The sequence below is a fragment of the Notamacropus eugenii genome, chromosome 1, assembly GCF_028372415.1.
Source record: "Notamacropus eugenii isolate mMacEug1 chromosome 1, mMacEug1.pri_v2, whole genome shotgun sequence".
Lineage (NCBI taxonomy): Eukaryota > Metazoa > Chordata > Mammalia > Diprotodontia > Macropodidae > Notamacropus > Notamacropus eugenii.
The window spans coordinates 313,176,692-313,204,208 of NC_092872.1; the positions used below are offsets into that span (position 1 = coordinate 313,176,692).

The 27,517-nt window shown below is 35.9% G+C and overlaps 1 protein-coding gene and 1 long non-coding RNA gene across 11 annotated transcripts in view; one reads left to right on the top strand and one right to left on the bottom strand.

Annotated features, from left to right (window-relative positions):
- The window catches only part of LOC140517915 (uncharacterized), a 71,610-nt gene extending 61,876 nt beyond the window's left edge, over positions 1-9,734 (top strand). Inside the window, exons 3-4 of the long non-coding RNA XR_011971784.1 lie at positions 997-1,059; positions 4,141-9,734. This is a non-coding gene — a long non-coding RNA (uncharacterized lncRNA). The remainder of the gene's footprint in view (positions 1-996; positions 1,060-4,140) is intronic.
- The window catches only part of GPHN (gephyrin), a 749,523-nt gene that overhangs the window by 88,955 nt on the left and 633,051 nt on the right, over positions 1-27,517 (bottom strand). For all 10 annotated transcript variants that reach the window (XM_072629565.1, XM_072629558.1, XM_072629556.1 and 7 more), the window contains 2 exons: positions 11,828-11,920; positions 6,484-6,539 (listed from right to left, as the gene is read on the bottom strand). In XM_072629565.1, coding sequence (XP_072485666.1) covers positions 6,484-6,539; positions 11,828-11,920 — 149 coding nt within the window. The remainder of the gene's footprint in view (positions 1-6,483; positions 6,540-11,827; positions 11,921-27,517) is intronic.

A 27,517-nucleotide genomic window follows, 5' to 3' on the forward strand; every position in this document is an offset into this window, starting at 1 on the left:
TGTCTCCGTGAAGCCTTTACTGATCACCTAAAATGCCCTCCCTCTCAAACTGCCTTTTACTTACTGAATTACTTTGTATTTATTCTGCTTATACTTATATGTATCCTTATTAACTCTTCAATTAGAATATAAGCTCCTTTTGAGCAGGGATTGTCCCTTACTTGACTTTGCTAGCACTTTAGCTTGATCCATATGAGGTACTTAATAAACAAGTGTTGATTAATTAATTGACTGGCTAATAAAAGCCTCAAGATGTCATCTAGTCCACTTTCCAGTAATTATCCAATGCAGCAGAGAGCTTATTTATATGCCTAATTAGAGTTTAACAAGCAACTAGAAATACTCCACTCTAGAAATACCTAAGCACATAGGATGGGAAGGCACAGATGAGTTGTGTTATACATCACTGTAATGTTCAAATCAATAATATCATGGATCTGTTTAATCATGTGAATAATATTTGAATGTATGCTCCTCTGGGAATGTTTGGCCTTCTCTGCCCTTATGTATTTATTGATTATTATTTATGTATGCAAGTGTAATGCAGGCATTTTAAGTCTTGATGTTTCTTTACTGGAGGTTTTGGACTGAACTTCTAACAACTTGTATTTATTTAATGAAAATGCCATATGTTTATGGGGTACGTGAGAAAGGCTGAGTGATTTACAGATCATGGGACTATACTTAATGTTATGCCATGTGCTTCCCATCATGGAACCATTTTTTAAAAAAGCATTCTCTCAGTATCTTTACTATCTGAAGTCACTTGAGTTCATATGGTTTAAAAAAGTGAACCATGTGTTTCACCAGAAAAATGTCTTGGATTGTTTAAAAAATCCTATGTTGATAAAGGAAATCCAAAGACAACAAAAAAGTGGGGGTGGGGTGGGAGGGAAGGGGAGTTTTAGCTACATTGCTTTTGTAGAAGTTGCTAAAAAGAACCCCTTTTGTCTGACTTGAATTTCACTATCTCTTTTTGTATTCTCATTTCTCTAGCAGAAGTCTTACCTAGGACTGAAATAAGTAATAGGAAGAAGGGCCAAGATAACCATACCCTGGGTAAGTGAGAGTTAGCTGTTTCATTATGGAAATGAATTCATACAAAGGACTTAACTAATAGAAACTGAGGCACATGGCTTACATAAAGTTATTTGGTAAATTGCTAGCAAATAAAAAAAAGCAAAAACAAGCTGTTTCAGTTCCCAGAGAAAATGCCTGCACCAGCAAACCAGACTGACTGCACTTAATTCTAGGACTGTGACAAAGTCTTGTTCTTCACTACAGTGTCAACTAAGAATTTGGTGATGTGGTCTTCTAGGTGACAGTTTCAGAGTCCTACTGTCTCCCCTGCTGATGCTGGGATAATAAGATGGGGGCATACAGATCACCACAGCTCTTCTCCAAGAACCTTGCTCATCCACCCTGACATTCTCACTTATTCACTCTATGGTCATACATTTATGCTTTTGTGATCCTAAATTCCTTTGTTCCCTTAACCTCCCACTGTTCTGAAATATTCACTCTCTCTCCTCCCTGTCCTCATATTATACACTTGGTATTGCTAGTAAGTACAAGGAAATATTTGAATTATTGTTGCTGCTATCCCTCATTTGAAAAATGCTTGCAAAAATATGTGGTACTGACAGTTAAGTATCCATGGATGAAGCCCTGAAGGAATGGAAGAGAAATGTCCTTTGGGTTTGTCCTCAATTTAATCCACATGTATACTTGGGACTGTATTTTTATTATTCCTAGTTGACAACTGAGAAAATCACCATGTACCTGTTCTTAGGTTACTTTGGGAATGGCTAAGTACCTGCACCCTCATGGGAAAATTCTATTCAAACAGTATGTGTAAAGGTTAGAGACCTGCTCTTAAATCACCTTCTTTCCCTCTTTACTAGGATAGAACACATGCTTTTTCAAATTTTCTTGGTTACAATATACTCTGGAGAAAAAGTCTAAGAGAACAAGATTTATGAATTGTTACCTGCAAACTAAAAAGCACATTTTTCTTCAAAATATCATCAAATAAACAAGAATAACCTCTGGTTCCTTACCAAAAAATCCCCAAAACAAGTAATTATGAAGGTAGAAAGGACCAAAAGCGACCAGTGGAGAGCTTACCACATCACTTGAGAGAGATAACTATTCTCTAGTTGTTTACTGACTAAAAAAATTACAATTTTTTCTCTGTGTCCTCAGAGGATATTTTTTTAACCTCTTAATCATCTTTATGATGTGACCTCTAAGCTTTCCATATCATTGATATAGGAAATTCAGAAACAGTCACTACAGTCTAATGAAAGTCTGACAGAAGTTGAGAATATTTAACTATGACTATAAGAAGGTTTTGCTTTCTTCTTTACCCAGCTTAGACCTCACAGTCATATATTTTAACATTTTTTTCTAGGCCTCTTTTTAAAAGTTTTTTTTTGTTCTGAATTTAATAAAGATACTCCAAAACAAGCATTTCCACACAAAAAAATAGAATAGGAAATGAGATTACACTTAATAATTCAAATATCTAATAGAATTTTTAAAGTATATATTAATTCAACATGTTTCTTTTAAAGCTATCCTGTTTGTGTTCTGAATTCCCTTCTGCACATTTTGAAAAAATGCTTCAATGACCTTTTATTCTTTTTCATTTTTTTGGTGGGGAGAGCAATCCTGTTGCTAGTTCCCCTCTTTTCCCACCACCTCCTGCTGCTAAACCCCTGCAGAATGAGAAAAACACCATCCTTGTAAGAAATATGCATGGTAAAGCAAAAGAAATCTACATACTTGCCATGGTCAAAAATGTCCAGCTACTAACTACGTTAATTTACAGATTTAATTCCATACCAAATTACCAAAACGTTAAAGAGCTAGGAAAAAAGAACATCTTTCCCTCAGGTGGGCTATTCCTGCTTTTCCATCTGTTAAAGTCATCATATCCTTCCAGTCACCCAAGCTCAAAACTCTGAAATCCATCAGAGAACAAAATGGTGAAGGAAGCACAGGGAAATATTTGGAGATTCCCAGGAAGGAGACTGAGTCTACTTAGATAAACTGAATCTATTTAGATAATCTGATTTCTTCTTGTCAATCAGGTTCTATTTGCTTCTGGCTACATTTGGGTGTGGCAGGGCTATGACAATTGCCAATTAAATCCATTTGAGCAGACTGTATGATTCCGTCAAGAGAAAAAATGGGAAATGTATGGCAAGCAAATTAAGTCTTACTAGAAAACCTTGGTTAGTACAATTAGCATGAGTGGCAGGGAAGCAGTTAGTCACAAATGCTAGCCAAGAGAGCTACCAACAAAGAAGAAATAAAGGAAAGATTTTTCATTAAATGTATGAAAGACAAGAAAAAATTTTCAGTGACCCTTGGTGACTATGCTAATGAGAAGACTGCTGAATATGAAGTTAGGGGAGACTTGGATTTGAATCTGGCCTCTGACATTTACTACCTACATGGTCAGGTCGCTAGAGTGACACATCCTTTCTTAACTTCAATTTGCTCATCTGTAAAAAGGGTAGAGGTGGGGGGTGGGAGGGAAATAAGTACCAGCTTCATAGAGTTGTTGAGGATTATAAACTGTTTATAATCTGTTAATAATTATAAACAGTTTACAAACTGTTAGCTATTGGCTTTTCTGCAAGCACTAAGTAGTGTGTGGGATACAGAGACCCTTATCAATGAATCAGAGACTCAGAGATATTAACAAAAAGAATAGTTTGTTTATTGACTTTCTCTCTCGAGAAAGGGCTCCCTCAGAGTGCCCAAAAGATGGCACCAATTGAAGAGAACAGAGCTGTGTTTAGCTCAACAGATTATATAGGCCCTAAACACAATCCCCGCTCCTTAGCCCCCCTTCCTCATGGCTTATTGGTGCAAGCCCTGAGGGTACAGTATATTTGAGGCAATATACCCCAGCAACAGAGAACAAAGACAGTTTTCACACATTAGTCCTAAAAAACAAGGAGGGGAGGAGGTGTTATTCCTTCCTGCTATGTGCCTAAAAACAAGGGGGGGTAGGAAAGGCTTTGAAAATACAGAGGGCAGTCTGGGAAAATAAAGGGGGTAGTCTTGGGAATAATATAGGGAGTAGTCTGGGACAGTACAGAATATGTTGAAACATTTCTTCTACAGGGTGAACCTACTGCAAATGTTTCAACAAGACAAGAAACAACCCCATGAAGAGGCTTCACTCCTCAGAGATCATCTCGCACAGCAGCACTGAGGGAAGGACAAACAGTTTTGAGAAGAAACCTAGAAAGTATTAAGGATAATGAAGTACTAGGGAAGCTGAGTAGTACAGTAGAGAGAGCATCAGACCTGGAGGCAGAAAGACTTGAGCTGAAATCTAGCCTTGGATACTTAGTAGTTGTGTGATCATAGGTACGTCATTTAACCTCTATTTCCTCATTTGTCTTGTGTTTGTCCTTTGTTGCCAAAGAAGACCATGTCATTAGAGAAATGATGACATGACTTACACTTGACTTTGTTTGAGTGAGGGAATGCTGTGCAGGTCACCAGCCTCACTTCTCCTCCAGAGCCATCTTAGGAATCTCTAGTCTAAGGTGAATTCCATTTGAATTCCTCATTTGTAAAATAGGGATATAATAGTACATACCTCTAAGGTTTTTGTGAGGATCAACTGGGATAATATTTGCCAAGCACTTAGCACAGTGCCTGGAACATATTAAGCATTATATAGATGTTAGCTATTATTCTTATAAATGAAGACCTTAGGGCAGAGGTGTTCTTACTGATGATTGAAGAAAGTTCAAAGGAGAAATTCAAATTTGGGGAGTAAACCATTGACTAAGAAGTTGATGTCAGAGAAGGGGATTTGAATTTCTAGACCATGGCTTAAAATATAACAATGGTGAGATCTTGACCAGGGATACATTTTCCTAATGTGCCAGTAAAAACCCATTTACTAGGATTTAAAAAAAATATGATTAAACTTAGAATGGAAGGATGAGAAGCAAGGTGAGGGAAAAAGGGAAGTAGGGAAGAGAAAGTGAGAAAGGGAGAAAAACAGGGGAAGAGAAAGGAAAAATTTTCCATACAGATCTCCCAAATCTACTAGTTTACAGTGTTACTGATACAAAACAGGAAGAAAATTAGCAGAAGAGAGGATCAGTAGTATAAGGAAGACAATACTGAAGAAGAGAGCCAGGAATAAACCCTTTGGCCTTAAATGTTTATATACAAATTCCAGAGCTGTAACAAACAATTCCAGCACTCAGGACAAGCAATAAAAAAAATGAATCCAGGGCAAGTAGCACAGAAAGTGCTCTTAAAAACACTTTATGACAAATTCATTTGAGTGGTAGAGGGAGAAGAGAATAAGACCTTGGACCTTGGGGAAACTATGAGCCATGACCCTAGGTGGACTTTGACAAATGTACAAAATATAATTTGTAATAAGTAACAACAACAATAGTAACAATAATAAGAACAGTGAACTAAACATACTAATTCAAAGAAAGAAATTTGACCTCATAATTATCACTATCACAGGTTAATTCAAGCAGAGACTGGATGATTTGTTAACAATGTTATAGAAGAGATTCTTGGTCAGCTATGATCTAAAATACATTGGAAGCTGGAAGGTAGTCCCTTCCAACTCTTAGATCTGATTTTTTTTGGTGATCTTTTATTTTACTCTTTTTCTTGTACCCTTTGCCCTCCATATCCATTTACTATTATTTCATTCAGTCTTTTTCCCTAATGCCTCTCATTCATCATCCCTTTCTTATTTCTACTGCCACTGCACTAGTTCAGACTCTCCCAGACTTTTTCTAAGACTAACCTTAACAGCCTCCTAATTGTACTTTCTTCCTTGACTCTGCTTTCTTCAAGCCATCTTGCCCACTGCTGTCAGAATAATTCCCCACAATTGTGATCTTGTCACTCCTCTGATCAAAAACTGCTCCCCATTGCCTACAGAATAAATTCTAACCTCCATAGCCTGACATTTTTAGGTCTTTCATGCTCTGGTCCCAATCAGATCTTCCATTATTCCTTTTTATGGACTCCTATGCTCTAGCCAAATTGGGCTATTTGATATTCCCCAAATAAGCCATGTGCTTTCCTAATTATGCTACACCTCCTCCTCCTAAAATATCCTTCTTTTCCACCTCTGGCTATAAAAATCCTACCCATCATTCGAGGCCTAGATCAAATACCACTTTTTCTACAAAGTCTTCCTTCACCTATACTAAGAAGAACTCTCCCTCCTTAACTGATTCAGAATACCCTAGACTTCTCCAATAACACACTTATGCTTTGTATAATTTTTGGGTATCTTACACATCTTATCTCTACTACTAAATTATAAACTTCTTGAATGCAAAGATTTTGTGACATTTATTTTGTATCTTTCCCAGAGTATCTAACATTTTGTCTTGCACAAAGCGGATACTCATTAAATGTTAAATTTAGTTTAAATCTAATTACATCGAATCCACATATAAGTCTTACCTGTTCACCAGCTTGGGATTCCCCAATGATGAAACGGTCTCCTGGGCCATCAGCAGCTATGAAATGGAACAGAACCAAGAACAATGATCAGTGTAGTTTCAATAATGAAAAACAAATAATGGGAAATAGGTCCAAGGTACTATTAAACATTGGTTCACTGGAACCTTTCTAAAAAGACTTTGAGTATAAGATTGAGTATAAGTATAATGTACTTTGAGTATAAGATCTGCAAATTAGGCAATAATTTGGACAACTTTTGATTTGGTTGTTTGCACTTGAAATATCAACTGAACACTCTCTCTTATAGATGGAATTATTGGCAATATGTTGATGAATGAATTCTCTCCCTTCCTTTCTGTAATTTCCACTCTTTTGCTTTCAATTGGTATGTCTCCTAGCAAAGCCACTGAATGAAATGTTAGCAGTATATAGCATGAAGGAGGGCAATAATAGGATCTTTCTTAGGCTTTAGTGTAAGAAAGAACCTTAGAGGTAATCTAAGAATTAATCTCCCATCCAACCCTTTCCTTTTTACAGATGAGGAAACTGAGGTCTGGAACAAGTAAGTGACTTGCCCAAGGACACAAGGCAGTAGATAATAGAGGAAGGATTTGGAATTCTCCAATTCCAAAATAGCATTTTTTTTGCCAATATACTGTCACTTGGTATAATGATATGTGCATAGACACACGGATCATATATAGCGGTATAAAGGATCTTTTTAAAAAATGATGTAATTTATGCCAGAGAAAGGTACAATAATGGTTACCTCAAACATTGTCTTCTGATAAAAAAATAGTAGATTGACCTAATATAAAAAATAATAGTTGGGAGCAAGGGGGCCTAGATTTTAGTTATTATGGTTTTTTTGTTAAATAGCCATTCTTGGGAATGTCACAAAAACTTTGTGTTCCCCAGTTTTCTCTACCTTCACTGTGTTGTTGGGAAAGTTAAATGAGATGCCAAAGTACTCCGGGAAGTTAAAAAATATATTATCTATACTTTAATATGCGAAGGTTCTTGAATTTTGTTGGGTGTTCCTTTCACCGATGTATCACAATGCCTTCACAACTGAGTAACAGGTTGTTGAGAGTTGATGCAGCTAAACAATTCATCTTCCTGTCACCATGCTGGTGGAGGCTGAGTCTCTCTGAACTTGCTAGCCATGCTAGGCTTATCCTTGTGTATACAGATCACTCCTGAGTCTGTGCCTGAATCATTTCCAGTTAGGTGAGATCTGCTGAGACCTAAACTGGCAAAGCCTTTAAGAACCCAGCGTAACCTCCAAACCACAAGTATGATTGCTATGGAGGTTTATCTCTATACTTATATCTAAAATAGCTGATTAGTGGCAGAGTTCCTAAAACCAAAACCTCCTGATTCCCACTCTTTATACTGTCTTACACTGTTATTTTTTATTCAGAAGACTGTTTCAAGTAGCCAGCACTGTATCCTTCGCTATCATAAAACACACTGGATTTTTTAGACTGCTTTCACTACCTTTGCATATCCTTGAAAACAAGGAATGAGCCCTTTATACAGTTGATTTTTACAAAATCTTTTAACATGGTAGTGGCTTATTATTTCATTTTGTTTCTCTTCTAAAGCACATAGCTAATTTTCACATATCTACTAATGAGTTTCTCTTCTGCACTGTAACCACTGAATTTAATTTGCAGGAAGCAATAAAAAGCAATCAAAATCAAATCTAACAACAAATACATTATGTAAGCAATTCACAAATGTTTAATGCTGAACTCAGAAGGGCTTTTTTTCTTGGTGTTCAGAAAATACTTATATTTTCACTTACATCTTTATTTCAAGAACCCTGGTTCTTGACATGGTTCTTTGGTGACTTCTGACTTCTGCAAAACCATATTGAAGCCTTAAATCTACATTCAAAGTGATATCCTTTTCCTATTTCTTACAGGAATCAACAGAAAAATCATGCTTTTGTCATAACTTTCTGTTAACATAACAGCCTTTCTTTAACGTTCTTAAAACATTTCAATGTTCTTCCCTCATTCATTCATTAAACACATCTTCAATAAACATTAGTTAATGGTTGTCAAGTACTGTGCTAAGCTCTGGGGATATAAAGATATAAACAGAGCAGTCCCTTCTCTCAAGAATTTTGCAACCTATTAGGATGAAATAACATGTATACAGTAAAGCAAATATAGAATATATTAAAAAGTATTTTCACTGAGTAACTTAGGGGAGGAAGGGGTTAGGAAGGGCTTCCAGTTGGAGGTGGCACTTGAGCTGTGTTCTGAAAGAAGCTAGAGATTCTGTGAGGTGAAAGAGAGGAGAGAGTGAATTCCAAACATGGGGTATAGCCTGGGCAAAGGCATGGAGATGGAAGATATAATACTGTATATACTAGAAACAATAAATTGTCTAGAATATGGTGTTAAACTAAAATAGAAATGGGTTCTTGTAGTCCGCATACTGACTTAGAAAACCACATAATAACATTATCTATATTGTATTGCATTTGTATTCATTTTGTTAAACATTTTCCAATTAAATTTTAATAATCTGGTTTAGGCTATACTTGGGAGTTTTGTAAGCAGTAAGTTTGATACCTCTGATCTACAAGATTAAGAATGGGCAGATAGGCACTGGTAGGGTACTAATTAATAGTTGCCTTGGGTGGTTCTCACTGAGACACTGATAGAGATGGTATAATGCAGAAAGAGACTAATGAACAAGTTTTATTACAAAGAAGAGAAAATCTCTATAATTTCACAATGTAAAATGTAGTAACATTATTTGTAGAATTAGTTATTTGTTATTATCTGATAATCTGTTAACAGATAATGAACTGAAGGAAAGGAGTCTTTGAAAACTCCACCACGGTGATGGATCAAAGTTTACTTTAAGAATATGTTAAGCTTTTTATTGGTAGCTTGAGGCTCTTATTTCTGACTTTAGTCTGTTTCAGTCATAATGTTATCATATATTGACTTAGCAGAGATATCTAAGAACCTAGTGCTTCAAATTTCAACCATTTCTATAACTGCTGTCTTTATAGCTGAGTTGTTGATCCAAATTAGGTTGTGAGCTCCTAAAGTCAAGATTGCATCTCCTCTTTTGGGTTCAGAGCACTGCCAACCTTCCACAAATAATAAAGAATAAATATCAGACATCTGCATAGTAGATATCCTCTTGAACTTCAGATACTATATTGCTTTGTTTGACACTTTTCTTTGTAAAATAGTTTTCTAAATAAAAGTTGCTATAAGCTACTACATGGCAATTCATATAAAACTTTTTTGGACGGAACTCAGAGCAGCAAGAATGGCTTTTTTTCTTCTTAAAAAATTTTTTTTTAAAAACATTTTTATTTAAAGTTTTCAGTTTCAAATTCTAACCCTCCCTCCCTCCCTCCCCTACCTCCTCTCTGAGACAGAAATCAGATATATGTTATGTATGTACAATTATATAAAACATTTACATATCAGACATTTTGTTCAAGACCCAAATGATAGAAAAAATAAAATAAAAATAGCATGCTTCAGTCTGTATTCAGGCAATACCAGTTCTTTCTCTGGAGGTGGATAGTATGCTTCATCATTAGTCCCTTGGGATTGTCTTGGATCACTATCTTGGTGAGAATATCTAAGTCATTCATAGTCTTTATTAAATGATATTGCTGCTGTTATACATACAACATTCTCAAGGTTCTGTTCACTTCACTACGCATCAGTTCATGTAAGACAAGAAAGGTTTTTATAGCTCATGTGGGCTAATCATTTTCTCTGGCAACAAGAAAAGCTCTGAGTAATACAGTTTCATTTTACCAAGCTGTGGCTCTCATACAAAAACAAAGAACATTTTCTTTAAGAATAATTCTGTCTCAAGTAATTAATTTTTTTCACCTTTTCCTCATTTATATTACCAGAGAGGTAAAAATTGAATATTCAATCCTTTTGAAGTTTCATCTGCTTCAGCTTTTTATCCTTCCCTTGAAGTCAGAATCCTTTGCCATTTTATAATAATTCTGTAAGACCACAAATGGCATTGCCACAAACAGAACTCCAGCTCTCCAGGCAGGGAATAAGAAGCAATAAGAGCTGATGAGGCTGTCAGAAGAATAAAATAATTTCCATTCTCGACAATATTCACTGTATAAATATCAGAGGAGAGAGAAATTTGGAGGCTAAAAATGTACACTTGAATCAAAGCAGAGTTATGTGTCTGGGGTTTCTGCTCTCCCTATTCTACCTGAGTGTTCTACAGTTCTGCCAGCTGAAGGAAATGAGCCAAATGAGAATCATCTCTGAGCCTCCTCCTCAGGAAAGAAGGTATGATTTCATACATATACTAAGTGGAACTGCAACAGAAGACTAACACAAAATGAGCTCTGTGAAGTACAAGTCTAACAATTTTGACCAAGGACATAGTGAGAGAGTAGTAGTGAGAGAGAGAGAGAGAGAGAGAGAGAGAGAGAGAGAGAGAGAGAGAGAGAGAGAGACCAAGCAAATGCTTTTTTTCCAGCACATTGAGGGAGCACAGGTATAATACATGATTAAATATTTAGATGTATCAAAGGACAATGTAAAAGGTAGTAAAGGATTCTATTGTCTATGAAGATAGACTCTATGTCCTGGGAAATGTTTCTAAACGTTTTCCTAACCCCATCAGTATTCAATTTATAACTAATGGAAAGATCCCGAGAGTCTTTAAGTAATTCAATTACAATTTCCATTTTTGGGGTCTCAGACTGGCCTCTACTGGGAGGAATTACTATAACATTTACTTATTGGATTTGTATAGCCTGTAGTTCTAAATGTTTGTATTGTCAGTACCATCTGTAGCTACAAGAGTTCTGAAGGTGGGCATGTTGCAAGGATGAACAGAAATTTAGCTTTCACCCTTCTCAGCAAATAGTTTACTTGTGATTAAAGTAGAAGGACAGATCATTCCAACTGTTGTCAGTCACCTGGGGTTCAGTTGAAATGTGACCTCAACTGCCCCGGTGTGGGCATTGATTTCTCTCTTCCTGGTCTTGAGTCCATAGAGGCTCTATTAAGAAAACATCCCTAGGCCTCCAGGGAGTGGCTCTAATACTAATACTTGAAGGTACAGAATTCAAAGAACCTTCCTTAAATATTTGTCAAGTGAGAATTTTTGTGTAATAGTGAGACTTCCAGTAAAAGATTCTCATTAGGCCTAGTGTCAGGAAATACATATGTGAATATACCTCTCTGTGAATAAAGTTATTCTACCAGACAGTGAAGAAGCAGATGCAGTAACAGTTGGGGACCTGGAATTAGCCCAAATCCTTCAAAATATACAGTGCATGATAAATACTAATCAAGAAAGACAAAACCCTTACCTCGGACAGCGTAGCCATCTTTTACTGATGCTGGGAAGGGGGGTAGGTTGTCTTTTGCATATACATCTTGAGCAAGAACTCTTCCCATCCCATCTGCAAAGATAAAAAACAAAGTAAGGAACCAACCTAAGAAGTGGGGGTGAGTTAATCTAGAGAAAGAAAATCAAAGATGGCACATAGCTGTAAAAGAGATGTGCACATGTGTTTATCTAATTTAGTTCATATAAAGGCTCTTATAGCCCTTCTATAGTTAAGAGGAAACAGAAATGTATTCTGGAGTCCAAGACGAAAAATTAGAGTTAGTTATTTCCCTAGACTACTTGGGGAAAGCTTCCTAAGACTGGCTTGGGCTACCACAAAGTCTTCAAAGAGATTCAAGCAGAAGCATCACAAACATTGTAATACTCCCTAATACCATCTTCTTTAAAAGAAAGGCTACTGAGATTTCCTTTTAGTAACAAACAAGGCTAGGGAAAAGCAGCAGAGAAATTCTAAAGGTTTATAATCTAATTATTGTGCTCAGTTTAGGTAATATCACTATAGTGTTTCCTTAAATCACCAAATTATCAGCATTTTAACGGATAAAGAGGAAGTTTATCCAACAAAGTTTAAATAAATTTTGGCTGGTGAGTTGGACTTCATTAGACCAGATAAGTTGGTGACTTTAAAGGAGTGGGCTAAAACTACCAGCTGATATTATGTAGAGGAGAACAGTCATTTGGGATTATTACTTAATAATGTGAACTACTAGCAAATATTTTTCATTAGTAAAAAAACCAAAACACATTAGATAGCATTACCAATGCCAAACATTATCTAGTCAATTACTGTCCTTTTAATAAATTAGAAAAAAATTAAGCCTCTCTCCATTTCCACTAACATAGGACTTTATTTACATGAAGCGGTTATATTACCTGGTCCTACCTAGCAACTTTGTTGCCTTGAGGCACAGACCAGCTCCTTAGTCAGTCAGTTAAAGGCTCAGTATGAGTTAGCTGCCATGTCTCAAGGGAAAAAAAGAATTAGTTGGAGACCTCTGCAGCAGTTACACAGGTACCTCAGAGTTAGAAAGAACTCTTCTACAGACTCTATCATAAAGGGGATGGAGTCTTTTGATACAATTTGCAGGATAGAGTATGAGGGTAGAATAAAAAGGTCCGTTTTAGACCAAAACTGAAATGGCCTTCTTACTTCCCAGGTAGATCTACTATAGTTTGGTTCTGTAACTGACCATACAACTCTTGAAACTAGTTCCAACACAGGACCACAATGAAATTCTTTCAGGAAAGCTTCATATCTGGAACTAATTTAGCCTTCAGCAATTACAGCAGCAATGTGGCTATATACTTCATTCCAACCAAACCACTGCTACTCTTTTACTTGGCTTTGCTGGCCCACTAGACTACCTGATTACAAGTGATGAAATGCTGTCAGACCTGAGATGACAGAGGTCTCTCTCCAATCATTCATCACTTATTTTCATTTAGAAATCTTTTATATTCACAGTTGCTTAATTTACAAATTTCTGCCTGATTGATTCAGATAAGCCTTTGGCTAGTTTATCTGTAAAGAGTATGATTGTTTGTCTGTTTGGCAGTATTTAAGCCTATACCAGAAGTGAGGTGCAATTCCATTAAATATTAAAATATAGACTAAGGATTAGTAACCACAGTAAACATAGTCTGATCTTCCATTTCCAAACACTTAAGAGTAACTAGAACTGTACTCCATGGAAAATAGCAGCCAGTTCTTGCCGACTTGCCTACTGGTTCAAGAGTCAGTGTTTAGCAGCATCTCCTGCCCAATTTCACCTCAGTTCAGCACTTCACTATTTCTGAAGATTGCTGAGCTTTGACATAAATATGTATATTGATCCATACACACATACCACATATATACATATGTAAAATGCATGTGAATACATACACAAATATATGTATACATACACATATACACATACATACGCACATATACACACACCAAGCAAATATCTTAACTATCAGTGAAGACATTTTTTTACAGTTCCCTATGAACCTGAAGATTTACAGATGAATTTTCTCATCTGTAAAATGGGGATAATAATAGCATCTTCCTCACAAGGTGTTGCGAGGATCAAATGAAATAACACAGGTAAAGTGTTTTGTAAACTTTACGATGCTTTACAAATAGCAAGTTATTATTTATAATTTTTTTTATGATGGTCAGATCTGGACACAGATAGGTATACTGAGTTGACAAAGATCCTAGACCCATCCAGGGTTAGACAAAGGAATGTGATCCCACTTAATTTCTATTTTAATGATGGAGGTATTCATTAATTCTCTTTAGGCATGCACAACCATCCATACCAGATGTCTATGTATAATATTCATGCAACCCAAACTACATGGAGATGACAGTAAAAATTCAACCTTAGCAGCCTGTAATTCTGCAAAACAGCCTTCAGCATTCTGATATAACTTAAATAGAAATGTAACTTACATGCTGAGCATTATTGACTTATTTCCTGAGACTTATTTCCATACCATAATCTCAAAAAAAAAAAAAGATTATATGGAAGTTGAAGGGCTAATTCACATATTTGTGACTTGATGTTTATACTCAGCTAGACCTTGCTATGTTTTGGAAGTTCTAATTTATACTGGTTGGTCAGTATTGTCCTGATTTATACATGACAATTCTAACAGCTGACTTTATATAGTGTTTTAAGGTTTGTATGGTGTCTTACATATATTATCTGATTTGAGCCTCACACAACAACCCTGTGAAGTTGGTACTATAGGTATTACTATCACCATTCAGTAGATGAGTAATTTCAGAAAGGTTAAGCTTTGCCTATGGTCATGCCACTAATGAAGTGTTAGAACAACCATTTGAACTCAGGTATTCCTGATTCTAAATTCTGCACTCTAGGAACCATAGCATGGTACTTTAATAAGAAAAGCTAGGTCACTGAGGAGGATGCTATTATTTTTTCAAAGTTAATTTATTTTAAGTTTTCAACAATTACTTCCCTAAGTTTCAAATTTTTTCCCCCTCCCCAAGGGGGTGGACATTTTAATGGTAGAATGGGGAACAGAACTTCAGTTTTCCAAAACCCAGCCAGATGGTCTAATATAGTTGCACAGTTTGTTGAGGTACCTTATTATATCCATTTGTTCCTTGGATCATGATCCGATGTAGTTTCAATTTGCTACCCAGCAGAGGTGCCTTGTCTTCACCTCTGCATACTTCAGGAGGCCTAATTTTCCCAAACCCAATATCACTTGTTTGTTCCTTCAAACCTTCCTTTATGAATTCTCTTGTCCCCTCCTTTACCTCATGCTAAGAAGATGATGAATTTGTTTCCAGCTGTTTCCAGTCAATTCTGGGGATTGACCTGAAGTAGACAAATTGTCTGAGCAGAGGACAAAAAGGGGGAAAGAAATGATTGTGAAGGAAAGTCACAAAATGCTGATGACTAAAGAAAAAGGGTCAGGGACCTAATGAGACAAATCATTATGAAAGCTGGCACAATGACACATGAGGTTACCTTGCTAAATCATCTCTCATTGTTCCCTAAACTTTAAAAAAATTTTTTTTAATTCAGCTTATTAACTCCTACTTTGGCGCTATATTCATCAATGCTATACAGTAATTATCTCATTAGATTGTGAGCTCCTTGAAGGCAGCCTTTGTATATCCCCAGTGATTAGGACAGTGTCTGGTAAATGGCATATACTTAAATGCTTACAGAATGAGTGAATTACCCAGACCTGGAAACTCTCCTCTATGCATTCATAAAATCATGTCCATGACCTCAAAGTTCAGCTCCTCCAGGAAGTCATTCCTAATAAATGCCACTCCTTTTCTAGTTCATCGTTATTTACTACTTATTTAGCCTGTAACAGACCACTTTGTGAATAGCAATTGTTCTCATGTTTTATGGAGACAGAATTTGTTTCCCAATATCCTATTTCTTGTGTATTTCCTCAAAGCACCATTGGTACAATGTTCTATTTTCATGTTAATGAACTATAAAATTCCTTTATCTGATCATAATCTTTTATTGCATCATTTTCTCTGTGCCTTAACCCTGTTTTTTGTCTTCATCTTGACTTTCATTTCCTCCACCTGTCAGTTTTCCCCAGGATATTACCTCTGCATTGCCTATATTCAGCTATCTTTTCTATAACTCAATCCTTTCGTGAAGCAGTTCAATTCTATATCAATCTCTACAACGAAATGTGTTGCCTCCTTGTCCTATGGCTAGTCATACCTTTGTCAATTCCCAGCTTCTATTGCTCCCACCATTCTCCTTCTCTGCTACTATTAACATGCAGGTAAACAGAGGTGGAGAAAAAAATCATAAAACCATACTGGTTGAGTCTGCTACAAATTTATGTTATATAATCTCAACTGGGTCTTCACTGAAGGCAAAGCAATTCTACACTTTGCTAATCAATATGCTATCCACCTCACACCAGTGGCTATTATAAGCCTTTTCATTGCTCCTTAAGTCTCCTGTGGTATTCCCTCCTCTCAGTTAAAGAACTATTTTACTAAAAAAGTTGAGGTTTTTTGCCAAGAGCTCTCTTTTCTCACAGCACTCCCATATCTTCCCACACTCTTCCTCTTTCACTCCTATCTCTCATGAAGAAATGGCCCTTTTAACTGCCAAGACAAATTTTGCTGCATAAATCTTTGATTTTCCATCCTCTTCCATATTCTCTAGCAGATTGCTCTCACTTTCACTTTAATCTTCATTCTCTCCCTATATCCCTTCACAACATCACTTAAATTGTGAAGATATCTCCACTCTGTTGGGAATATGTCTTCTCTCCACTCATAAAGACATCTCCCTAGATCAGGCCTCATCACTTCTCACCTGGACTACTGCAAAAGGCACTCTAACTGGCTGCTCTGGTGAACATCTCTCTCCACTCTAATACCTCATCTACTCAGCTGCCACAGTGATTTTTCCAAAGCATAGACCTGGACTGTATTACCTCTCCTGAGTTAACTTCAGGATCAACTCCTCCCACTCCCCCGCAATTGGTACTTAAAACCCTTTACAACCTGGTCTCTCCCTATTTTCCTAGTCTTTTTTTCTTTTTTTTCCTTTACTCCCCTTTACACATTCTAGGATGTGCATATTTCTTTCCATCATTTATTTTTGGTCCTCGTTAACAAAGGAAGGGAAAGAAAGCATTGTCCCCAACTTGGGATATCATATGTACATTCTTGGAGCATCATGTTTGCAGCACATAAATACCATCTGGCCTTTATGGCACAGCTTCAAAGAACGTAGAATGAACAATAACACATCTCAGCTGGAAAGAAAGAAAGGAAGAAAGAAAGAAAGAAAGAAAGAAAGAAAGAAAGAAAGAAAGGAAGAAAGGCTGTTTTACACTTATTAAACAAAATCATTAATACAGAATTAGCAGCCCTTGAGACTGGACTGTAGAGTTTTGGAACTTTTTAATTAGTTTTCCTCCTGCCAAGAATGTAGGGAAGCTGCCATCTTTCAAGTAAATTCATCTTTGCTGGCAAATCAGCAAAATACCAATGCCAAAGCAGATGGATCCAGAGAGGTTCAACACAGCCTTCCCAAGTGGGAACCATGTCATTGCAGGTTTTGGTTTGAAAGCATGAGGGACAGTAGAAGAGTAGGCAGAAGATGTATTTGAAAGCAATATGCAGATCTGGTAACAGGAAGGGTTCCCAGATGGTAGTGGACAGAAGAAAATCAGGAATTCCCATTTGATTCTAATCTCTGTTGTGGAAGCAACTGCACCTGCATTTGTGACCAGAGCAGGGGTTAAATGATATGCAGTTTACTAAGCAGTAAGCATTATGCTTTGTTCCCTTCCGTTGTTTAACATGTAAAGATTTAGGTATCTTAAGGGTATGAGTTACATCTTGCAAGTAACTTAGGTGCTGATACAGATTCTGGGTGACCTGAGGGTGTAAACCTTTTTCCTGTGGTCACAGATGGGGTCATCAGTGCACATAGTTTTGAACACAGAGCCTTGGGCTTTCCCAGTCTACAATGGATATGAAGATCCTAGTCATCTCTTAAAGAGATGTTATGTGCTAGTTTAGGATTACATAGAGGCTTGGTAAATAATTTCCATATTGTTCTGCTTTCCTGTACACAGTACTACATGACAGTTCTGTAAAAAAAAAGAATTTCATCAACCTTATGAAGATGAAAAACCTAACAACATATGAATTTTAATAAGATCTAGAAATGTGTGAAATTTTGGTGGGAAGTGCATGCTGGCACTTGCTAAGGAACATGAACTATATTTAGATGAGATTAATGGGAGAGGAATGGCAAGAGTAGGCATTAAAGGTTAGATAATTTGCTCTGGTTGTAGTCTATGCCTCTTCATTATATTGAATCAGGCTCAAATATTTTCCCTCCACATTGCTGGGCCTAAAGCAAGCCTGCACAGGGCCTCTCCTTGCAAGAATCCCTTTCTTTCTTAACGTTTATTGTCAAATTCCCTACTGTTTCTATTCCAGTTCCTAATACACACACACACACACACACACACACACACACACACACACACACACACACACACACACACACACACACACACACACACACACACACGGGAGAGCCTTCAGAGATCCAAAAGGCTATCGATGGAATGGATGATAACAGGAAATAGGATCTCAGATTTTCTCAAGATCACCAAAGTGATTCCACAGTCATAAATTTAGCTGTATAATTCAAAAAGTTACTTTAAGAAAAGTACTTTATCCACTGTGCCACCTAGCTGTCTAAAAAGAATTAATTTTATATAGTGCTTTAAGGTTTACAAAGTGCTTACATATTTCCATATCTTTTATCTACTTTGGGTGTGATTATGTTTCTCAGAAGTAGATACGTGTTGCTAAAGTGTCCAATACATACTTTAATAGATCTTATCAATTCAGGCATTCCCTCAAAAAATGCAGCTCATGTAAAGAATAAAAGCACAATAAAAAGTGACAGAATGGTCTCTTACATCTAACAGTTATTCAGTGGCCTAACTACAAAGGTTAAAAATTGATAGCCTTATGGGAGCAGCACAGGCCAATGAAAATAAAAATAACTCCTGCCAAGAACAATCTTAGCTATGGCCACAGACCAAAAGAACAACCAGTGAAGGTGGAATATGTGCAGATCTAAGCGATTACATATATTCTGGTGGAGACTTGCACCAAAATATGATACGGTATGGTATCTGCCCTCAGGTTCATCAGTATACTGTATCAGTGTGATAGACAGCATAGTATAGTGGATAGAGATATGTCAGAAAGGTTTGAATTCAAGTCCCACATCTGCCACATACTGGCCATTTGATTCTCAGGAAGTTACTTTACCTCTCAGTGGCTCTGGAAAACTCTTTAAGTTGCAAAGAAAGTGCCTATTTGCATTGATAGGAGTTATTCAATGGGAGTATCTTATACTGATGAAATCACAAATCTGGTAAAAAAAAAAATTCTCAGAATACTATTTGAATAAGAATGCTTAGAAAAAAAATCGTATATTTTTATTTTTGATTTAAGAAATTAATTCTATGGTAATTTGCTTGGGTGTCATAGATCTGAAAGAACACATGAATCTAGAAAGACCTATATAATTCAAGATCTCTCTTTTTCTGCTGTGAGGAGACACATATATTTCTTTTCCAGAATCTTCATTAGTTTTTCCATTATTTTGAGTTCAACTTCCTTTAGTGGTTTTTTTCATTTACATTACTATAGTCACTGTTTATATATATATGTATATATATTTTTTTCTCCAAGTTCTGCTTATTTTTCTCTGTATCAGTCTTTACAAATTTATTTTCCCAGGTTCCACTGAATTCCTAAATTAATAATTCTTAAATTCATTATCATATCTAGTAAGTACATATACCAGTTTTGTTTTTTTTTAGGCCATTCCTCAATTAATGGCCACCCATGTTGTTTATTGTTTTTTTGCTACCAAAAAAGAATGTTGCTGTGAATATTTTGGTATGCATTAGATGTTTGGGTCTGTCGTTGACTTCCTTCGGGTATATTTAACAATGGGATTGCTGGATCAAAGAGTATAGACAGTTTAGTCATTTTTTTAATTTCATAATTCGGAACTGAACTCCAGAACAGTTGGACAATCCAACAGCTCCACCAACAATACATCAGTGTATTTATCTTTCCACAGCCCTCCAAATGAAAACTGTTCCTCTTCATCTTTGTGATAGCAGAAAGTTATGTGAAATTTAAAAACTTTTAATGTATGTTTCTATTGCCATTAGTAATTTAGAATATGCTTTCATTTAATCATTTATTCATTTGTAGTTTATGGCTCTGGAGTTTATGTTAAGTCTGTATCTTTTGGACGCAGGGAATTCTTTTACTTTCAGTGATAAAAGATCAGTCTTTCATCAATGATGTTTGATGCAAATATTTTCCCCACTCTATTTATTTTCTGATTTTGCATTTATTGGGGTTTTTTGTACAAAAGTCTTTTAATTTTATGTAACCAGAATTATCTATTTTATTTTTTATAATCTTCTTTCTCTCTTTGGTTAAGCATTCTCTCCCAGCCATAGTTGTGAAACACATTCAATCTTGTTCTCTTCTTTTTTTCCTCTCCTTTTATAGTATGCATTTTCATATTCAGGTCACATATCTATTTTGAGCTTATTGTGGCATATTATAGAAAATGTTGGTCTAATTCTAATTTCTGCCAAACTGCTTTCCAGTTTTCTCAGCAGTACTTTTCAAAACGGGAATCCTCCCCTCAGTAATTTATATTCTTGGGTTTATGAAACAGAGAACAACTGTTTTCACTTGCTTCTGTTCTTTATTTATAGTCTGTTCTACTTATCTACTCGTCTTTTCAGTTTTTTAATCAGCTACAAATAGTCTGGATGACTGTTGATTTATAATATAGTTTGAAGTCTGGTAATGTTATGCTCTCTCACATTCACTTTTTTTCTCATTATTCCCCATAATAGTCTGATTTTTTTCTTTTGTCCAAATGAATTTTTTGTCTAGTTTAAAAAATACACTCTGGGCAGTCTGACCTGTGTAGCACTAAATATTTGAGCTAATTTAGCTAGCATTTACATTTATATTGACAAGGCCTAACCAGGATCATTGAGTGCTCTCTAATTATTTATTTCCTTTTATTTCTGTAAAGAGTTTTGTATTATAATTTTGCATCTTACGTGTTCCAACAGACTAATTCCCAAATATTTTTGTAGTTATTTTACATGAAATTTTTTCTTAATCATTTCTTTCTTTTCTAAAAATTCTATGCAGAAATGCTGATTATTTTATAGATTTGTATACTGAAAACTTGCTGTTGCTATTTATTACTTAGAAAATCCCAGAAACTCAGAAAATAAATTATCTAAGTATATTGTGATGTCAAGTTGTAAATGGGGGTAGTTTTATCTTCTTTACCAATGCTTACACCTTTGAATATTGCTTTCTTGTCTTACTGCTATAGCTCACATTACTGGAACCATATCAAAAATAGTGAGGAGAGAGGGCAACCTTATTTTCTCCTTGTTTGTAATGGGAAAGCATCTAGTGTTATTATCAATTGTAAATAATGTTTGCTTTTGGTTTTAAATATATATGCTTTCGATCACATTACAGAAGGTTCTCAAATGTCTACGCTTTTTAGGATTCTTGACATAAATGAGGGCTGCACTTTGTCAAAGTCTTTTTTGTCTGTATCTTTTGGAATAATCATGTGGTTTTTTTTTATCTTTGGTTTTTTTTTGTTTATGCTTAATGTTTTCCTAATGTTGAACCATCTTTGCATCCCTGTTATAACTTGGGCATAGTGAATTACTTTCTGACTATATTTCTTTTGTTTTCTTGCCAGAATTTAATTAATTATTTTTTTATTTGTCTTCATTTTGAGATTGATCAGTAGTTTTCTTTCTTGTTTCTCTTGTTTGAGAATCAAGACCATGCATGTTTCAAAAAAAGAATTTGGTAGAGTCTTTTTTCTTTTTTACTTTTGAGAAGAATTTTTGTGGAGCTCAAAGTGTTTTAACTTTCTGTTGTGGATTAGTTTTTCCATCCACAGCTATATCTCTTTATGCTTATGTGTGTAATGGACAGGAACTGTATCATAATTTTCATTCAATAAATGAACAGAGAAAAGTTACAGCCTGGATTTAGTAATGAAACATGAATGGTCTGATTCTTATATGAAAAGAGAATGATCATTGGAATAAATAAAAGTCCTTTGTTGGCACTTGCTGCTCTATTGCCATCTGAAGAGATCATTAACAATGACAATATTGAGGAAAATGTAAAGTCCATTTTAATTTATGAATTCAAGACAGTGGAACATGATCTTAGTTTTCTGTATCATCCTCATGGCTTCTGAGAGAACTATACTTAAACAAATTGTCTCAGAAAAATTTTAGATTATAAAACTAGCCCTAGATTCTTTCCTGTGTTCTAGTCCCATATCAGAAACTACCTACTGGATATCTCCAACTGGACTAAAGATATGTCAAATTCAACATGTCCAAAACAGAACTCAATAATTTCTACTTTAAAACCTCCCTAACTTTTTCTTTTGATAATACCATCATTCTTTTGGTCCCCAGGTCATATTGATCCCCTTCTTTCTACTTATAGGTCTCTACTGTAGTTGAATACTTTATTACCTTCTGGGTCTCATTAACTCATTTTCTGGACTGCCAAGTAGGCTACCAATTGGTTTTCCTCCTTCTGATTTCTTATCTTTTTATTCCATTTTTCATATAGCTACAAAAATAATTTTTATAAGGTAGAGATATGACCATATTACTTACCTTTTCAAAAACCTTCAATGACTTCCAATTGGGTTGGCATTTAAGCTCTCCATAATCTAACTCTCATCTACCTTTCCGTTTTATTTTATATCACTTTGCTTCACACACTCTATATGCCAAACTGGCCTACTACCTGTACTTTCAAATCAGTATTGTAATACTGGTTACTATGCACAGACTACCATTCATCATGCCTGGAAGGTAGTCCTTCATCATCTCTGCTTCTTGGAATCCCTGACTTACTTTCAAAGGTTACTCCAGGTATACCTCATTAGTGAAGATTTGCCTTATTTTCCTGGTTGGTAGTATTTTCTTTTCAAATTATCTTATTTACTTATCTGTGTACATACTGTATCTGCTCAGAGATAAAATAAACTTCTTAAAGGTAGAGACTATTTCATTTCTTTATTTTTATTTCCATCCCTTAGACTAGTACTTGCTTAACACATTACTTGGTCAAGACAATGGCAGAAGTTGGATCTATGCAATGGAGTACTATATTAGACTGTCTCTGATCCTACAATGTTACCAAAAACAGGTGGTATTTGGCAAGGTGTATCACTCCAAGATCATTAAAGTTTTGTAAGATAACTTTTGGACACCTTAGGACAAGAAAGGACCTTAGAGGGAGTAAGAAACAAATTTTACTGGCCCAAAATATCACCAAAGAGTATAGTGTGTGCAAAGTATTACTAGTAAAAAGTACTACTAGTTCATGCAGCATATTTGGAGAATGTTAGTACTAGCAAACCTTTAAAATTTGTCTGCACCGACTTTTTGGAAGGAAACAGCAAAAATATAATTACATATCATTGGTAGCTTATCACTTTACAAAGTATGCATAGTCATACCCAACCAGGAACCAGAAAGCTTCCATAGTTGCTAAAAAATTGTGGGAAAAGTATTTCTCAGTATATGGATTTCCTACCAGGATCCATTAGGACCAAGGCAGACTTTGAAAATACATAGCTCATTAAAATGATCTTTGACTGGCACTACTGGAACATCTTAACCAATAATCTGAACGTTTCAACAGCAGACTGATGAATATATCAGATGCATTTAGACTGGAAAAAGAATCTCAGTGGAGCTATGAATATGACTCCACCAGCAATGGCGCCACTGGCCTACGCTCTTCTTTACTGATATATGAGTCATGCCAGTTACTGATTTGTGTTTTGGAGCCTCTGAAGATGTAAGGACTGCAGAAACCTATAACCAGTACAATTCTCAGCTGAGAGAGAAGCTAAAGAAAGCTTGCTTTCTAGCTACAACTTCAGAACACGGAAAAAAATAAAACATTGTCCAAGATGCCTGAGTTGATTGTTAACTCCTTCAACAAAGTGACAAGAATTCTGCTCAGAAATCTTGATGTTTATGGAACCCACAAATTAACTGTATGAAGAAAAACCATTCCACATTAATAATAGCAAGACCAGGTAACTTATTTGTTTACAAAAACATCCCTGAAGCTAGTGAAGGCCCTACAAAGATGATATAGTATAACCACTTATGGCCAATAAGCCACCCTGACAATCAAGTTGAGGCACATAAATACTAAATTTCAAAAGACTCCAGTCTTCTTACACCTCATTTAACACATACTTTTTTGATCCAGTGATGGAATCTCTTGTGTTTGTCTTTCGTTGCTGAAGAAGACCATGCCATTAGAGAAATGATGACATGATTTGCACTTGACTTTGTTTTGAGTGAGGGAGGGCTGTGCAGGTCACCAGCCTCACTTCTCCTCCAGTGCCATCTCAGGAATCTCTAGTCTAAGGTGAATTCTACTTAATCAAGATTCAGGTCCAGACAGATCTTTTTACCTAAATTGTCCAAGGCTGGGGTGGGGAGGGGTCTGCATATAAAGGTGGGCTCTTTATCCAAGGGTGACATGAAGTCACTCTAGCACCTCACTGTAATATTCATTCTCCCCTTAATTGTTAACCAATCAGGGTTGATTTCCACACTGGGGAACACCTAGAATTTTAGGGGTATATAAACTGAGAGCCTGCCTCCATTGTTGTCTTTGGTCCAAGAGAGACATGGCCAAATGATCATTCTTTTATTAAAATGCTAACATTATTAATAAAATGATTAAATTACCCAGAAATTTTGTCTCTTGAACCTTTTTAAATGCCACAGTTAGAAACAAATGTTTATTTAGACATATGCTCATATTTTACAAGTGCAATGGGATGTATAAGGAGAACAGTATAATGGAATCTATAGAGAAGAAGATGTAATAAGATGTACATAATTTAGAAGGTTAACAAGATTCCTGTATGTAAGAATACAATGAGATGAGAATATTTTAAGGATATACTGAGATTCGCTCATGGAACAATGTAATGAAACGTATATTTATAAAGCATCACATTCATGCAAAGTGAAAGTTGGCAAAGGAAAATATCTATATAGAGAAACATCTGCAAGTTACCTATCCTAGGCTAGTCCTTAGCTACTGGTAAAGTAAAGAGCAGTGCAGTAATTTAAAACCTCAAAACAAATCAGAGTCTGAAAAACCTGGGTTCAAATCCCACCTCTAATAATGATTACCTGTGGGACCACAACCAGGCTACTTAAGTAGTCTCAGTTTCTCTGTTTGTAAAATGGGAATAATTCCTGTAGTACCTATTTGGCAGAGTTATTGAGGCCTAAATTATATGTTGTATATGAAATGTTTTGGAAACCTCAAAGTACTATAAAAAGGTTGCTATTATTGTTCTCACCTATACTACTTGGATAAATTCCTGTTTTCCACTTTATTCTGGTTTTGGAGACCTGCCTGAGACAGGGAGACAAAAACAGATGAAGATTGTTGTTTAATTAGCTCTTAGTAATGAATGAGGAGGAACCCATTTGGCTGGCTGAAACAATAACTTGAATATATTCTAACCCCATTGTTACTCTGATTCTATTAAATGTCAGCGTGCACTATCAAGTCAGGTTAAGATAAGGGACATATCATGTCCTTTTAACATTTGTAAGTGACTTGGACTCCTCAGTGGTTGGGAAGAATTCAAGAGGTACACCAACCAAACCTTGTTTGAAGGAAGGACACCGAATATTATTTTGGTCCCATTCCCTCAGAGACTACTGAAGTACCAGGAGCTGCAGAACTCTTGAGATTATAAAATGATTCATGAACCCTCCTCAATGAGAATTCCTTGCTATTCTGAGAAGATCCAAGAGTTCCTGAATCTGACCTCTCTCCAACCGCAACATGCAACATAGAGGATCCCTGCATAGCACTCAACTTTGACATGCCTGCTGTGAAATCCATACTATAGACAAGAGCCAAGGTTTTCAAGGTAGTTTTAGGATGCTTCATGCTACAGTGGACATAGCTGAGATTTTCCCGTAGCAAATGTCAGGAATTTCCTTGCCTAGGAAGGCCTCAATTAATTGCACCATGACCAGAAACCAAGTCTAGAAGCACTTCTATACTTTGCCACATAATTCCAAGTAAGAAAGCTTAAAGTTCACAGAATCTCTATTTGAATAAACGTCTTTCCAAAATGTTAACTCAATAAAGCCCATGAACTGATGAGTGTATATTTCACAATCTTCCTTCTAGTACCTGGCAACTCATACATATCATTTCTGAGTTTACCAGGGAAGAAAAATAAACCTTTAAAAGAAGCTCTTAAATTCTATCTTACGTACTATGTTTTAAGATCCTTTCAAAGGGATACCATTTGTCAATGATGTTCACTCTCAGAGACCAATCACTTGCATTTTTATAAATGGTCATACTCTCCTGAAATTTCCAGCTCTGGCTCTCACAAATATGCATCAAGACCATTCAAAGCAACATTGTTGAGCTCACTTGACATCAATGACTTCCTACTCATTCATGCATTCAATTATTCTAGACCACTCAAGTAAAACATAAACTTTCCTTCACTGGCATTTATGTCAGTGCTATTCTAACACACAGGAAGAGTAGGTATGATTTGAGAGGGAGAGGGAATCTCTGTTGGTCAATCTCTCTTCTCCCCTTTTTTCCCTACTTGATAGCAAATGCCTTAAGACCTATTAAAATGCACATAGCCCTCAGAAAAGTTACAACCTTAAGTTGTCAGTTATGCTGCAGTAGGATATAAGCTCCTTGAGAACAAAATTTTTTTTGTTTGTTTTTGACTCTCCCAGGCACTTAGTAGGAGCTTAATAAATGCTTGCTGAATTGAATTAAATTGAATTAATTTTACTTTAAGGTGAACAAATTTCAGCTCTTTCCCCTAGAACAGAATTAGATTAGGGTGGGGGTAGTTTGGCAAAGAGAATGCTAGTGCTTGAAGGAAAGGTTTCCTCAGACAAAAGTTGTATCTTCTTCCTCAATATGGCCCCCCATATGCTACAATTCTCTTCCATGATCTCTCTACTCAAATGTCTGGCTTGTATCAAACCTGAGTAAGGCCTATAATTAGTGATTTCAGTGTATACCCATCCCCTTCCTCTCTCCGTGTGTGTTTGTGTGTGTGTGTGTATGTATGTATGTATGTACGTATGTATGTTTCTTTACATTTTTTCTTTTCCAAGATATTTTAGAGATATGGCTTATATTCAAGGAGTAATCTACATTTAGAAAAGTATGGTACATTGACTTACTATGCTTTGCCATTTAATAATGAGTATATTAGAAATTTGTGGCACTTAGGGTAGAGAGTACACAACAGAAGATATATATTGATTAGCCAATTATGAGGAATGCAGCAGATAGACAAATTATTTGAACTCTAATGCTATCTCTGAAAAAGAGAAATTTACAGGAAAAAAGCAAAATGTCGAAGCACTGCAGAATCTCAGAGATGTAAGGGATGTCAGAAATCTTCTGGTTAAACCCTTACTTAAACAGGAAAACCTTCTACAAAGTCAT